This window comes from Peromyscus eremicus, unplaced genomic scaffold (assembly GCF_949786415.1).
Source record: "Peromyscus eremicus unplaced genomic scaffold, PerEre_H2_v1 PerEre#2#chr22_unloc_1, whole genome shotgun sequence".
In the NCBI taxonomy this organism is placed as follows: domain Eukaryota; kingdom Metazoa; phylum Chordata; class Mammalia; order Rodentia; family Cricetidae; genus Peromyscus; species Peromyscus eremicus.
The window spans coordinates 4,528,399-4,541,566 of NW_026734286.1; the positions used below are offsets into that span (position 1 = coordinate 4,528,399).

Consider the following 13,168-nt stretch of genomic DNA (forward strand, 5'->3'; position numbering starts at 1 on the left):
TGGCAAGGTATAGATTTATAGAAATGGATTAATTTAAGCTGTAAGAACAGTTAGCAAGAAGCCTGCCACGGCCATACAGTTTGTAACCAATATAAGTCTCTATGTTTACTTGGTCAGGTCTGAGCAGCTGTGGGACTGGCAGGTGAGAGAGATTTGTCCTGACTGTGGGCCAGGCAGGAAAACTCTAGCTACATATTGATACATATTCTTCTCTAATTTTTGCTTCTGCCCATTCAGGGGAAAAGGTTAAGGATGTAAAGAATCATTGTCTTCTTGCTTTTGCTTACATGGGAGTGCCAAAATGCATAAAGACTGATAATGGTCCTGCCTACAGCAGTACGGGATTTTCAAAATTCTGCCAAGACTTTTCTATTGTTAATAAGACTGGTATTCCTTATAACCCTCAAGGATAGGCTATAGTAGAACGCTGCCATCGTACCTTAAAAACATATATTTCTAAAGTAAAAAGGGGGGAGCTAGGGGCTCATCTCTCTTCTCCACATTCTATTCTTTCCCTTGTTTTATATATTTTAAGTTTTTTATCGGTGGATTCTGCTGGAGTATCTGCTGCAGATAAGCACTGGAGGGCTCCTGTTGCAAATCATCCTCTGGTGCGATGGAAGGATCTTTCTACTGGCACTTGGAGGTGACCCGATCTGGTGTTGGTGTGGGCCCGGGGATCTGTTTGTGTCTTTCCACAGGACAATGAAGTTCCTCTTTGGGTTCCTGAACGCTGTGTGCGCCCTGTGGCTGCTGCTGAATCCCAACATGGCAGAGATCTATTGGGCTTTCGTAAAAAACTTTCCCCTTCTGATGCCAAAGGGGATTGAGAGCCCAATACGGCCAGCCTTGGCAAACAGTATTGTAAGCCTAGGAACTGTAGCCATGTGGTTGGATTCTTCAGAAGGTAATGTATGGTAACCTTTTTTCAAAAATGTTGAGAATGTGTCACACCTTGGAGATTAAAGATAACTCTGAAGGTCACTGACCTCTATTTGTTAACAGTAGCATGCCAGCTAAGCCTTTTCACATTTTGCAATCCTCTTCAAGCTGGTGTAGTACCTACTCTTCAGGAATGGCTCTGTGCAAACATTTATTGGCCTCCTGAAATTCATCTAGCCTTTTTGAAGATACTTTAAAATTTGTGAGCCTGAATGTAGCCATTAATGAGACCATTAGTTCTGCTCCTTGTTTGCTGTTTTTTTGTTTTTGTTTTCTTTATGGTTCTTAGTTGTACTTTTGCAGACCTGCCAGCCTAAGTAGTGCTGGGATCAAGAAAAATGGGCCTTGGGGGTTCATGTTCCTGGAGCTGCGTCCATGCCAGTGGACCGTGGCAGTTAGACCCAGATGATGCTCACATGCTCCAGAAGAGACTCTGACATCGCTGTTGCCGTTGTTGCTGTTATAGAGGTGGTGGCCACTGCTGCTACTATTTCTGGGATGGCTATTTCATAATTGGGTACTACAGCTAGCACAATGGAGACCCTGGCAGTAAAAGTAGCTACCACAGTTATTTAATCTTTCATTTTACTGGGCATGATAAATTTAATTCTACATTTATACATTTAAATTGGCTTCGAAAGTTGTATAAATTATTAAAACTCAAGTTCTATTTGCTTATGGGATACCATCTTACAAGGACTCCAATTTGCAGTAAGGCTTGTTTAAGAAGGGAATGGCTCAATTGCCTTTAGCCTCCTGGCTATGGGTGGGTTAGGACTTCTGTTGGTCTTTTCTGTGTTGCACAGATTGCAAGCCCAGCGCCACTTTGAGATCTTTGGCATTAGTCACTCTACAGCTCACCTGGTTGAGTCTGTATGATAATGAGTATTCAGAAATGGGTAATGCTTGGGGGGCGGTCATCAACCTAAGACAGAGCACTTGTGTGGCCTGGGCATGTGTCTCTATGACGGGTAAGGTGACCTGCTGACGTCCCACGCAACCTAAGTCAGAAGCTCATTTTTTAGTAAAAAGGGGGGACCTGTGGGCCCTGGCCCCCCACTGTGAGTGGCTGCCGCCTTGCTTGCCGACCTTGACCAGATGTCCTCCCTATTCAGATTCCCTGCTGGTTTCCTTCTCACCTAATGATCAACCGGAGGTTCTTTGTTCCTGTATCCTGCATTTTGTGTAAACAGCTCAGAGGCAAGAATGTAGCGAACTTCTGCCCTCCAGGGATCCGCTATTGTGCTGTAAGCCTGTATTTAAGGTTTCTCCCCTCTTTCAACAAGTGGCATTCGGCATTCAGTTGTGGCGAATGACTCGCTGTCTCTTGTCCCTTATTTTTTAATCCGCAGCCCCTCGCTCGGACGTGGTGAATGGGTATCGGTAACGCGGGTGTTGCCGTTACAGACAGCAAGCAGAGAGCTGATTCTTGAAACAATGTTCCAGCAATAGCTATACCGTAAACATCCTGTGACTTACTGACCATAGGAAAAGAGGAAGGACAAAAGGGCACCTTAGGGCAACTTAGGGCAAGCAAACAGGCTATGCACAAAGCCTGTTCAGCGTCTGCTGCCAACTTGTCCTCTCCTTTTCTTTTTTAAAGCACACAGATAGCCCCTGTCTTAGGTCACCTGTAGCACCCTGTCTGACTTACCTGTCCTCAGGGAGGCCCTTCTATCCCCTGTCTTAGGTCATCAGCATGTAGACAGGAGTTGCCTGTCTTTGGGTACTATCTTTCCAACATATGTAACCACACCTGAGCAGATTCAGGGGGCTGCATAGCTAATATAGCTTGCCTGGTTGCCCATTGGCCTCGACTAAACTGGAGACGCCATTGGTACACCATGAAGAATCTGAGCCCAAGACCCAATATACACAGGATAAGTAGGGAAATGGACCCTGACCACCTAGTAACCCATCCAGCAATTTTTGACCAAACATTTTCATCAATAGGAGTGACTCTAGTTTCATTAATACGAACAATGGCATGAACTAATTGCAAAGTAAAATTTACAAAAGTTGCATTCCATGGCCCTCTTAAGTAATCATTCAATTCTTTAACCTTAGCAGATGCATTCACAACAATATGAGGGGTTACACATATTTCAGAAAACCCATAGGCACATAACATATGTTGTCTAATTGTCCATTTAAAGTCTGTTGGATGTCCAAAGCACCAGCCACTCTTTCCAACAGGACATTAATAGTAGTAGCCTGTTGCACTCCATGGGAAATAGCCAGTCCAGCTGCAGTGGCTGCAACAGCTGAAGTTGCAATGGCAGCAATTACAGCAGCAGTAATGCCAAGGTCCCGTCTGCTGCAATGGAGTTGCAAGGGAAATTCTGCTGCATTCTGTTCCAGTGGCATCATGACAAAGGCAGGAATTCTCACCACCACAGCATATGTGACATTAGGACTCCAGCAATTACTTAGGCTGCAATTTAACTCCTCCCCTCCCACACCCGAGCCATTCCAGAGAATAAAGAAAAAATTTAGTATTATTGAATTCTGCAGTAACGTTTCAAGCAAAGCATAGGGAATTACATAAATTCATGGTGACATTTATGCTTTGCACATCATGTTTAACATTACTAGCTGCAGTTCCAATAGTCCAATTAGAGGCAAAGACAACAGGAAACACAGAGTTTTCAACACTTACTGGCAACAAAACTGGAGGATTCTTAACCAGGCTCCATGAAGGCTCTGTGTAGACCCAAGGGCTAAGGACCATCAGCACCATCGGAATCATGAGGTTCTTCGTGTTGAGATTTCTGTGTCTGTTCCACAGGTCGAACACACCATTCTGGTATCCAGATTGGTTTCTCAGCACCTACAGGGTATACACAAACTGCTCCCCTCACCCTAGCCAATAGCGGTGCCGGGGATTGCCATGTGCCTGTGGAAAGACCCTTCTACCTGACCAGAACCTCAGAGGGAGAGGGGCCGGAAAAATGCCGTTGAGCAGCAATACGCCCATGAACATCCACAAGCAAAAAAATTAAAATAAATAAAGTAATGGAAAGGAGTAATTGTGGTCCCTGTACATCCCTGTACATCTCACCTTCTTTTGTTTTTTGCAAGTAAGTCTTTAAATGTTTATGCGCTTGTTCAATTATCGCTTGTCCTTGAGGGTTATAGGGAATGCCAGTTTTATGAATTATATTCCATTGTGAACAAAATTTCTGAAAACTTTGGCTGGCATAAGCTGGCCCATTATCTGTTTTAATACACTGTGCAACTCCCATATAAGATAAAGCAGCCAAAAGATGTTTAATTACATCTTGTGCACGCTCCCCCTTGTGAAGGGTGGCTACTATATAATGAGAATACGTGTCCACAGACACATGTACATATGATAAAGTTCCAAAACTTGAAATATGCGTGACATCCATTTGCCAGATATTGTTGGGACGTAGGCCACGAGGATTAACACCTAATGATGGTACATGAATAAAAGGAGCACAAGTGGCACAAGTAGATACAATTTTTAAGGCCTCAGTGCGAGTACAGCCAGTATGATGCTGTAAAGTTTGCACATTGAGATGGAATTTCTGATGTAATTGAAATGCCTCATCAAAGGTGGTGACTACACAAGTGAAATGAGTAGCTACATCTGCAGCGGCATTGCCTTCTGCAAGCGCCCCTGGAAGACCAGAGTGCCCTCGAATATGGCCCACAAACAAAGGATGTTTTCTAGCCCAAATTAACCTTTGAATGGTCTGTAACTGAGAATGTACTGCGGTCTGTTTTCCAATGTATGGAGTGGTTTCAATACTATGCATCATTTTGGCCACATATCAACTATCAGTATAGACATTTATAGGTTCTAAAGAGTAAACTTGCAAAGCCAGTTGTAAAGCTGTAATCTCAGCTTGTTGTGCAGACATGGAGGGCACTGCCACCCGCGTTACCTCATCCCCACTGATGGCCACAGCAAAATCTCTTTTAGATGCATTAGTAAAAATTAAATGAGCACCCTTAATAGGTTCCTGTTTTACAATATGGGGGAAAATAAAACTACACACTTTAAAGCTTTCTATAAGTTTATGTTTTGGATAATGATTATCTATATAGCCTGCGAAAGTACACAAGAAACGGCACCAAGCTTCATGTTCTCTTTGCAAATAAGTTAACATTTCTTGTGTATAAGCGAGTACAATGCACTCAGGAGACTTTCCAAACAAGGATTCCCCCATATATTTAGCTTTCCATAGGAGTTGAATTACTAATTCATAATATGCATTCAAAGTTTTAGATGGGGATGCAGATAAATGCACCCAAAATATGGGCCCTGTTTGCCAAAATACTCCCGTAGGTGAAAATTCAGAGGGAAGAATTAGCAATAATAAGGGTTTGGTATAATCTATTTGTTGCACTTGGAGTTCTTGTAGTGCTTGTTCTACCTTTCCTAAAGCGGCCTTGGCTTCCGCTGATAGGGTCCTTAAGGAAGTCGGAGAAGAATATCCTTTTAAAACATCATAGAGAGGCTTAAGTTCTTCGGTGGGTATTTAGAATGAGGGGCGGAGCCATTGAATTTCCCCTAAAAACCTCTGCCAATGATACAATGTCTCAATTCTGCAATATGAAATTGTAATTTCTGTGGAAATATCCCTACAGAATTTATAGTATATCCCAAATATTGATAAGGAGCCATATTTTGTACCTTTTCTGGGGTGATCACTAATCCTGCAGCTGCAAGTGCTTGTTGCAAATCTGCATAAACTTGTAATACACAGTCATGGTGGATGCTGCCAATAATATATCATCCATATAATGTATAATATATACATAGGGAAACTTTGCTCTAATGGGTTGTATGGCTTCTGCAACATACATTTGACACATAGTAGGATTATTAGGCATTCCTTGAGGTAAAACAACCCAATGATACCGCTTATATGGTTCTTTATAATTAATAGAAGGAACAGAAAATGCAAAACGCTGGCAATCTTGCTGAGCCAAAGGAATAGTAAAAAAGCAATCTTTCAAATCTAGCACTATCATGTGCCAATCTTTGGGAATAGCAACTGGGCTGGAAAGGCCTGGCTGAAGAGCTCCCATTAACTGCATAGTGGCATTTACTGCACATAAATCTTGTAAAAGTCTCCATTTTCAGACCTTTTCTTGTTAACAAAAATGGGAGTATTCCAGGGGGACGTGGAAGGGACAATATGCCCTGCCAACAATTGTTCCTGCACTAACTCATGGGTGGCCCTCAATTTTTCTGGTGGTAAGGGCCACTGATCTACCCACACAGGCTCATCAGATAACCAAGTAATAGGTGTGGGAGAAGGCCGCACACCAGTGACCCATACTAAAAATGCCCTAAGCCTCTCCGATCTCCAGGTAGTCTGGTGGCCTCATCGGCGGCAGTAAGAGCAGCAACACAACCCTGCTCTGCCTTTCCCAGCCCTTTTCCTGGTGTCCATCCCATATCGATCATTATGTTATTAGCGAACGGATTTTCTCCCTTTAGAGCTTGAGTAGTGAGAACCACTCCCATGGTTTCTAACACATCTCTTCCCCACAGGTTAGTAGGCAAACCTAATACAACATAAGGTTGAAAATGTCCTTCATGCCCCTCCTAATCACTCCACTTCAATATGCAGGCACTTTTCTGTGGTCTGTTCTGTCCTATGCCCTATAACACTGCTATAGAATCCTCCAGAGGCCATCGTGCAGGCCAATACTCTTTGGATATAACGGATACATCTGCCCCAGCATCAAGAATCCCCACAAAAGATTTACCTTGAATTTTTAATTCTAATTTAGGCCTAGAGTCTAAGTGGGCTACCCAGAACCCTTGAGGAGTACCAGTGGACCCGAAACCTCCCTTTCTGCGGGCTACACATAAACTTCTATTTTTTGTAGAAACAATAGGAAGCAGAAGTAGCTGAGCTATACACTCCCCTTGCGGGATCACTAAGACCCCCTGTGTTGCCTCTGCCATGATTTTTATCTCTCCCTCATAGTCATTATCTATCACTCTAGGCAAAATCCTTATGCCCTTCATATACGCACTACTTCTATCCAAAAGCAGTCCCACAGATCCTTTTGGTAAGGGGCCATAAACTCCAGTGGGTAGCGCTTGAGGTCCCATTTGAGGGGTTAAGATTGCTCTGGCGGCGGAACTGAGGTCCAGTCCTGCACTTCCTGGTGTTCCTCGACTGAGTTGGTCAATTGAAAGAGGTTGTTTTGTGGAATGAAACGGAGGCGAGCACTGCCTGGGATTACTGTTTGGGTCTGTATAGCTCCGTACACTCTGGCTTTCGGGGCCCATAGTGGGCCCCGTCCCCGGTTTCCCGAAGGTAGTGGGTTACCCTGTGCATCAAACTTAGATCTACATTCACTACTCCAGTGCCTTTTTACATTTGGGACATATTCCAGGTGACTGGTTTGGATTGTTTTGTGGGCAATCGTGTTTCAAATGGCCTTCCTGCCCGCACTGGAAACATCCTTTAGGTCGAGCACCTCGGCCATTCATGACGTGCAAGTCATGTCTTATGGCAGCGGCTAAAACTTGTCCAGTAATATGATTACCACCTATGTCTTTGCAGACACGAAGCATGTCATTCAAACTCTTGCCTTTGCTCCCTCTTAATGCTTCTTTGCAATACTTATTTGCATTCTCATATGCCAACTGTTTAACTGCCAGCATAGCCTGATCAGAATCTCCAAAGATCTTTCCTGCCAATTGCAGAAGCTGTGACACAAAATCTGCATAGGGTTCCGAAGGACCTTGCAAGGCCTTTGAAATCTGTTCTCCCGCAGCAAGGTTTGGCCAAGATTTCCAGGCTCGGACCGCTGCATTAGCTATTTGAGCATAAGTGCCAGGCTCATACAATATTTGCTGTTGAATATCAGCATATTACCCTGCGCCTGCCAGCATGTCATAACTCCTCTGGGGTTGACCGGCCCGCGCATCAATGTGCACCAGCTCTAAGCGTCTTTCGTGATTCTCACTTTTCCACAAGACATAATCTCCTCCAGACAGGGCAGCACGGCATAGTTGCTGCCAATCGCTAGGTGTTAAATAACTAGCTGAAAAGGACTCAAAAAGTGTCACGGTGAATGGAGCCTGCGGACCATAACTTCTCACTGCTTCTTTTAATTGTTTCATTTCTTTAAATGTCAAAGGTACATGATTCCTGACGGTGTGTGTCCGGCAGCATTAACAGTTTCGGAAATGGGATAAGCCTGCACAGTATCCTGCCAGATAACTCCCCTCCGTTTCCCTTCCTCCTTATCACCCTGATTGTCCCTATTCAACCAGTATGGATTATGAGGAGGCGGACGACAGCAGATCGGAGCCGAAGGCTCTTTATGTTTTACTTTCGTTTTCTGCAGCCACTGTTGTAATTCTTCGATCTCTTTCTCTAACTGCTCCTCCTCATCCAACAACTCATACATAGACTCAAGGTCACTCTCATCATCCCGAACTGCAAGTTTCTTGTGGGGTTTCATAGCCTTCTCTTCCTCTTTTTCCCCTTTTAAAGATTCATTAGTTTCAGCTTCCTGGGAAGTGGCAAAAGCCTGCTCACATTCTGCTAATTGTTCCTTCACTTTCACCTTGTCAGTTAATAGCGCATCCTTCACCAGCCTCCAAAGAGAAAAGGCTGCAATAGGAAACTCCTTTGGTCTCATATCCTGCAATGCCTTCTGTAGATCACATTTCACCTGTTCCTAATCAGGGATATTCAACCCTCCTCCTGTCCGAAACTACGGGCTAGCTTCAGCTATAGCGTCCACAGATGTCAGTGCGGACTTAATACCTGTTCTTTGTTTCCGCAACAGCTCTCTCAACTCAGCGGCCAACTGAGCCTTAGCTGTGGAATTCCCCATGGTACGTACCCTATTTTACTCTGTTACATCCAATCCTCCCCCTTCCTTTGTGAAGGCGAGCCTTGTACACTTACCCCTTCTTTCCAAGTCTTGATGGAACCTCCACCTGCCGCTACCCGCATGGCCTGGGACCCAGAACTGGCGAGGGATGTCGAGGTAAAGCAGCATTCAGGACACACCGTGGTTCGTCATTCAAAGAGAACCCCTTTATTGACTATCCATCAGCCTTATATACCCTGCTACTTCCTACTCTCCATGGGGTCAGGGTACGGTCCTCAGGTTCCCATCTGCGTCCCAGCAGCTCAGCCAGACAGGAAGACCACAAGCAGAGAGCTGATTCTTGAAACAATGTTCCAGCAATAGCTATATCGTAAACATCCTGTGACTTACTGACCACAGGAAAAGAGGAAGGACAAAAGGGCACCTTAGGGCAACTTAGGGCAAGCAAACAGGCTATGCACAAGGCCTGTTCAGCGTCTGCTGCCAACAGGTCTCTGTGAGTTCGAGGCCAGCGTGATCTACAAAGCTACACAGAGAAACCCTGTCTCAAAACAAAACAAAACAAAACAAAACAAAACAAAACAAACAAAAAGAAGTCAAATATAAAGCCAAAACTAAAATAAAATAAAAAACTGAAACAAACAAAACAAAAGAACACCAGGGGGACTAAGGAGACAGCTTGGCCAGTAAAGTTCTGGTGGCTTCAGAAGGACCCAGTTTTGGATCCACAGTAGCCATGTGAAAGCTGAGCATGATGATGAGTCTGTAACCCTCCCACCGGGGCAGCAGGAAGGGGAGAGGGGAGAGAGACTCATGGAGCTCCCTGGCCAGCCAGTGTGGCCAACTGATAAGCTCCAGCTCAAGGGAGAGGCCCTGTCACAAGCAATAAAGAGAGAGGAAGAGAGGATGACATTCAGTTTGGACCTCTCGCTTTCATATGCTTGGGTACGCTCATGGACACAGACACACACACACACACACACACACACACACACACACACACACACGTATACAATACAAAACCAGAGTGGGGTGTGACGGTCCATGCCTGTAGCCCCAGCACCCAGGAAGCAGAGGAAGGAGGATCAGGAATTGGAAGCCACTTTGTGTCAAGAATATGCACATGTGGCTGATACGTGAAATTAAGTTAATTATAAAATAAAAATATTAAATAAAAAAAGAATATGCACAAGGGCTTGGAGAGATGCCTCAAAGTTTACGAGTGCTTGCTGCGTTCAGCTCCCAGCACCCACCTCATTGGGTGACTCAGGTATCTGTTACTCTAGCTCCAGGGGATCCAGCACCCTCTTCTGGACTGCAGGCACCTACACATACATCCCTGTCATCATACACATAATTAAAAAATAAGTCTTTGTTGTTGTTGTTTGAGACAGGGTCTCACTAGGTAGCCCTGTCCTGGAAAGAGATCTGCCTGCTTCTGCCTCCTGAGTGCTGGGATTAAAGGTCTGCACCATCACTGTTTGGCAAAAAAAAAAAAAAAAAAAAAAAAAAAAAAAAAAAAGTAAATCTTAAAAAAAAAAAAAGAAAACAAAACAAAACAAAACAAAAGACATACAAACAAACTAGACACAGAGAAACGTAAAAGCCACCCCCAGTTTGCCGGCTGCACCAAACCAGACTGTAGACTGGATTTGCCGTTGGGGCTGCAGCCTGCAGACACTGCTCTGTGACACATCTAGAGCAATCCCGTGTCCTTGTCAAGACCAGGGGTCCAGGCTTTTGGTCTCAGTTACCATAGTAGCAGCTTCACCTTTCAAGTCCCAGTTTCCCCAGCAGCAAGGGGCCACATTACTTATCTTGTAGGGATGCTGTTTAAAATGTGATAACTTGCCTGGCCTGGTGGTGCACACCTTTAATCTTAGCGCCTGGTAGTCAGAGGCAGGTAGAGTTTTATGAGTTCAAGGCCGGCCTAGTCTGCGTAGTGAGTGCAAGTCTAGTCAGGGCTACACAGAGAGACCCTGTCTCAAAAAACCATAAACATAATGGCTGGCAGATAAAATGCGTTTAGTACTTAGCTTTCAGCATCATGGTTTTTTTGTTGCTTTTTTTTTTAATGCTGATAGCCAGTAAGCCCATTGGTGAAATTATTTATTTATTTACTCTTCTCTCACACAATACGTCCTAACCACAATTTCCCCTCCCCTCATTCTTCCCACTTCCCACCCCCACCTCCCCTCTCCCCCAGATCCACTCCTCCATTTCCCTTCAGAAAAGAGCGGGCCTCCCAGGGATATCAACCAAATATGGCTTAACAAGATGCAATAAGACTAGTTACAAACCCTCATGTCAGGTCCGGGGGAGGCAACCCAGTAGGAGGAAAAGGCTTCCAAGAGCAGGTTAAAGAAATTTTAACCCTTCATGTGTTTTTCTTGAACATATTTAGACATAACCTTTGCAACTCTGCCCAAATGAACCGCAAAGGTTGTCTAGCGCTGCCACGTGAAAAATCATAAACTTCCCATAAACTTCCCCATCCAGGTGTTGCACGCCTGTCACTCCAACACCTGGGAGGCCGAGACACCGAACTTGGGGCCTCTGTAAGAGCACCACACCGAGTGCTTTCAATCACCGAGCCGTCTCTACAGACCCCATTGGTTTCTTTATGACACGCTGGCCACACTGTACTGTAAGGTTTTATTAAGTGGCTCTGTTCTGTGCTAGACTTTGCACAACTTGAGACCAGGATTGGGGGTTGTCCCTGTGTCCCAAGCACCCACCAGTGGTCCCGACACACCGTGGGGACCCGGTCACTGTTCCGCCCTATGGCTGCGATAAGACTGCTTTGCTGCCAAGCTTCCTCAGAGCTGTCTTCATATTCTTGTTCCTTAGGCTGTAGATAAAGGGGTTCAGTGTGGGGATGACCACCCCACACATCAAAGCAGCTGTCTTGTCTTTCTGGGAGGAGGTGGGGGATGCTGGCTGTAAGTACACGGCGAAGATGGTCCCATAGAACAGTGACACCACAGTGAGGTGTGAGCCGCAAGTAGAGAAGGCTTTCCACTTGCCCTGAGCCGAAGGGATCCGGAAGACTGCCCTGAAAATGCAGATGTAGGAGACTAGGATGCAGGACAGTGGGCTGAGGCCCATGATGATGCCGAAAGCGAAGATCACTAACTCATTGGTGTGTGTGTCTGAGCAGGAGAGTTTCAGGAGGGGCATGAGATCACAGAAGAAGTGAGGGATTTCTGACCCCGCACAGAACGTCAGTTGGGCCATGAGGCAGGTGTGTACCAGGGATTGGAGATTCGTGATCACCCATGGCCCACCCACCAATAGCCCACAGATATGGGGGCTCATGAGCACTGAGTAACGTAGTGGGTAGGCAATGGCCACCAGCCGGTCAATGGCCATCACTGCCAGGAGGAAGCTGTCCATAGTCCCAAAGAGGTGGAAGGCATACATTTGAGCAAGGCAGCCTGTGAAAGGGATGGCTGTGCTCTGGGTGTGGATGTTCACTAGCATCTTGGGGACGGTGGTGGAGGAGAAAAAGATGTCAACCAGGGACAGGTTGCAGAGGAAGAAATACATGGGTGTGTGCAGGTGAGAGTCTGAGACGATTGCCAGGATGATGAGCAGGTTCCCAAGGACAGTGACCAGATACATGGACAGGAAGAGTCCAAAGAGGATGGGCTGCAGGTCTGGATTCTCTGAGAGTCCCATGAGATGGAATTCCAAGACTGTTTGGTTTCTTGGTTCCATGGAGAGCTTGTGTCTACTGGAACAGAAGGGGATGGAAGCAACATAGAGCTGGAGTCAGAGATGGGGTGCTAGTCCTGTGGAAACCTTAGAGATTCCTCCTTCGGGGAAATTTCTTTAAGCTATCTATCTCTCCAGTGGGTTTTATATTCTCCAAGCTGTCTAAGTCTGAGGAAATTAGTGTCTCAAATCCCTAGCTTAGGTACATGATCAACTTGGATGTTGTCCAAAGTGGATAACCTGTGCCTATGAATCAGTTCTGGAAAGTTCCACAAATACACAGATGGTAAAAGCTCAAATGACCAGCCTGTGGGAGGTGGTAGAAGGTGTTTTCCAGGGCTGAAGAGATGGCTTAGTTGAGAGGACTCGCTGTTCTTGTAGAGGACCTGAGTTTGATTCCCAGCACTCACATTGAGTGGCCATCTGACCACTGAACAGGTATCCACCATGTTCTCTCACTGTGAACCTTCCCTTCTTTTGATTATCTTAGGGGGACAGTGGCTGAAAGCTGAGGGACATACATCAAATCTCAACTCAAAACATCTACAGTAAAGGAACCTGGCATCTCCTTTTCTTTCTTTCCCCAGGCTGCTCACTCTCTCTTCTTCCTCCCCCTTTACCTTTCTACCAACAAGAAATAATTTGAAGAGTGGAGAGACGTCTATTA

General features: G+C 45.3%; 1 protein-coding gene across 1 annotated transcript; it reads right to left on the bottom strand.

Annotated features, from left to right (window-relative positions):
* Positions 1–8,004: 8,004 nt before the first annotated feature.
* LOC131900641 (olfactory receptor 1I1) lies at positions 8,005–12,504 on the bottom strand. The gene is made up of 2 exons (XM_059251943.1): positions 11,595–12,504; positions 8,005–8,033 (listed from the first exon to the last, which is right to left on the bottom strand). Exons 1-2 carry the CDS (start codon positions 12,502–12,504, stop codon positions 8,005–8,007), a joined length of 939 nt encoding a protein of 312 aa, XP_059107926.1.
* Between the last annotated feature and the right edge of the window lie 664 nt (positions 12,505–13,168).

Excerpts from the sequence above, each read along its gene's own strand:
- LOC131900641 (XM_059251943.1), bottom strand. The coding sequence starts at position 12,504 with ATGGAACCAAGAAACCAAACAGTCTTGGAATTCCATCTCATGGGACTC. Across the intron at positions 8,034-11,594 it reads GACAGCTCTGAGGAAGCTTG|TTATGGTCCGCAGGCTCCAT; the intron begins GCAGCAAAGCAG and ends AGCAGTGAGAAG.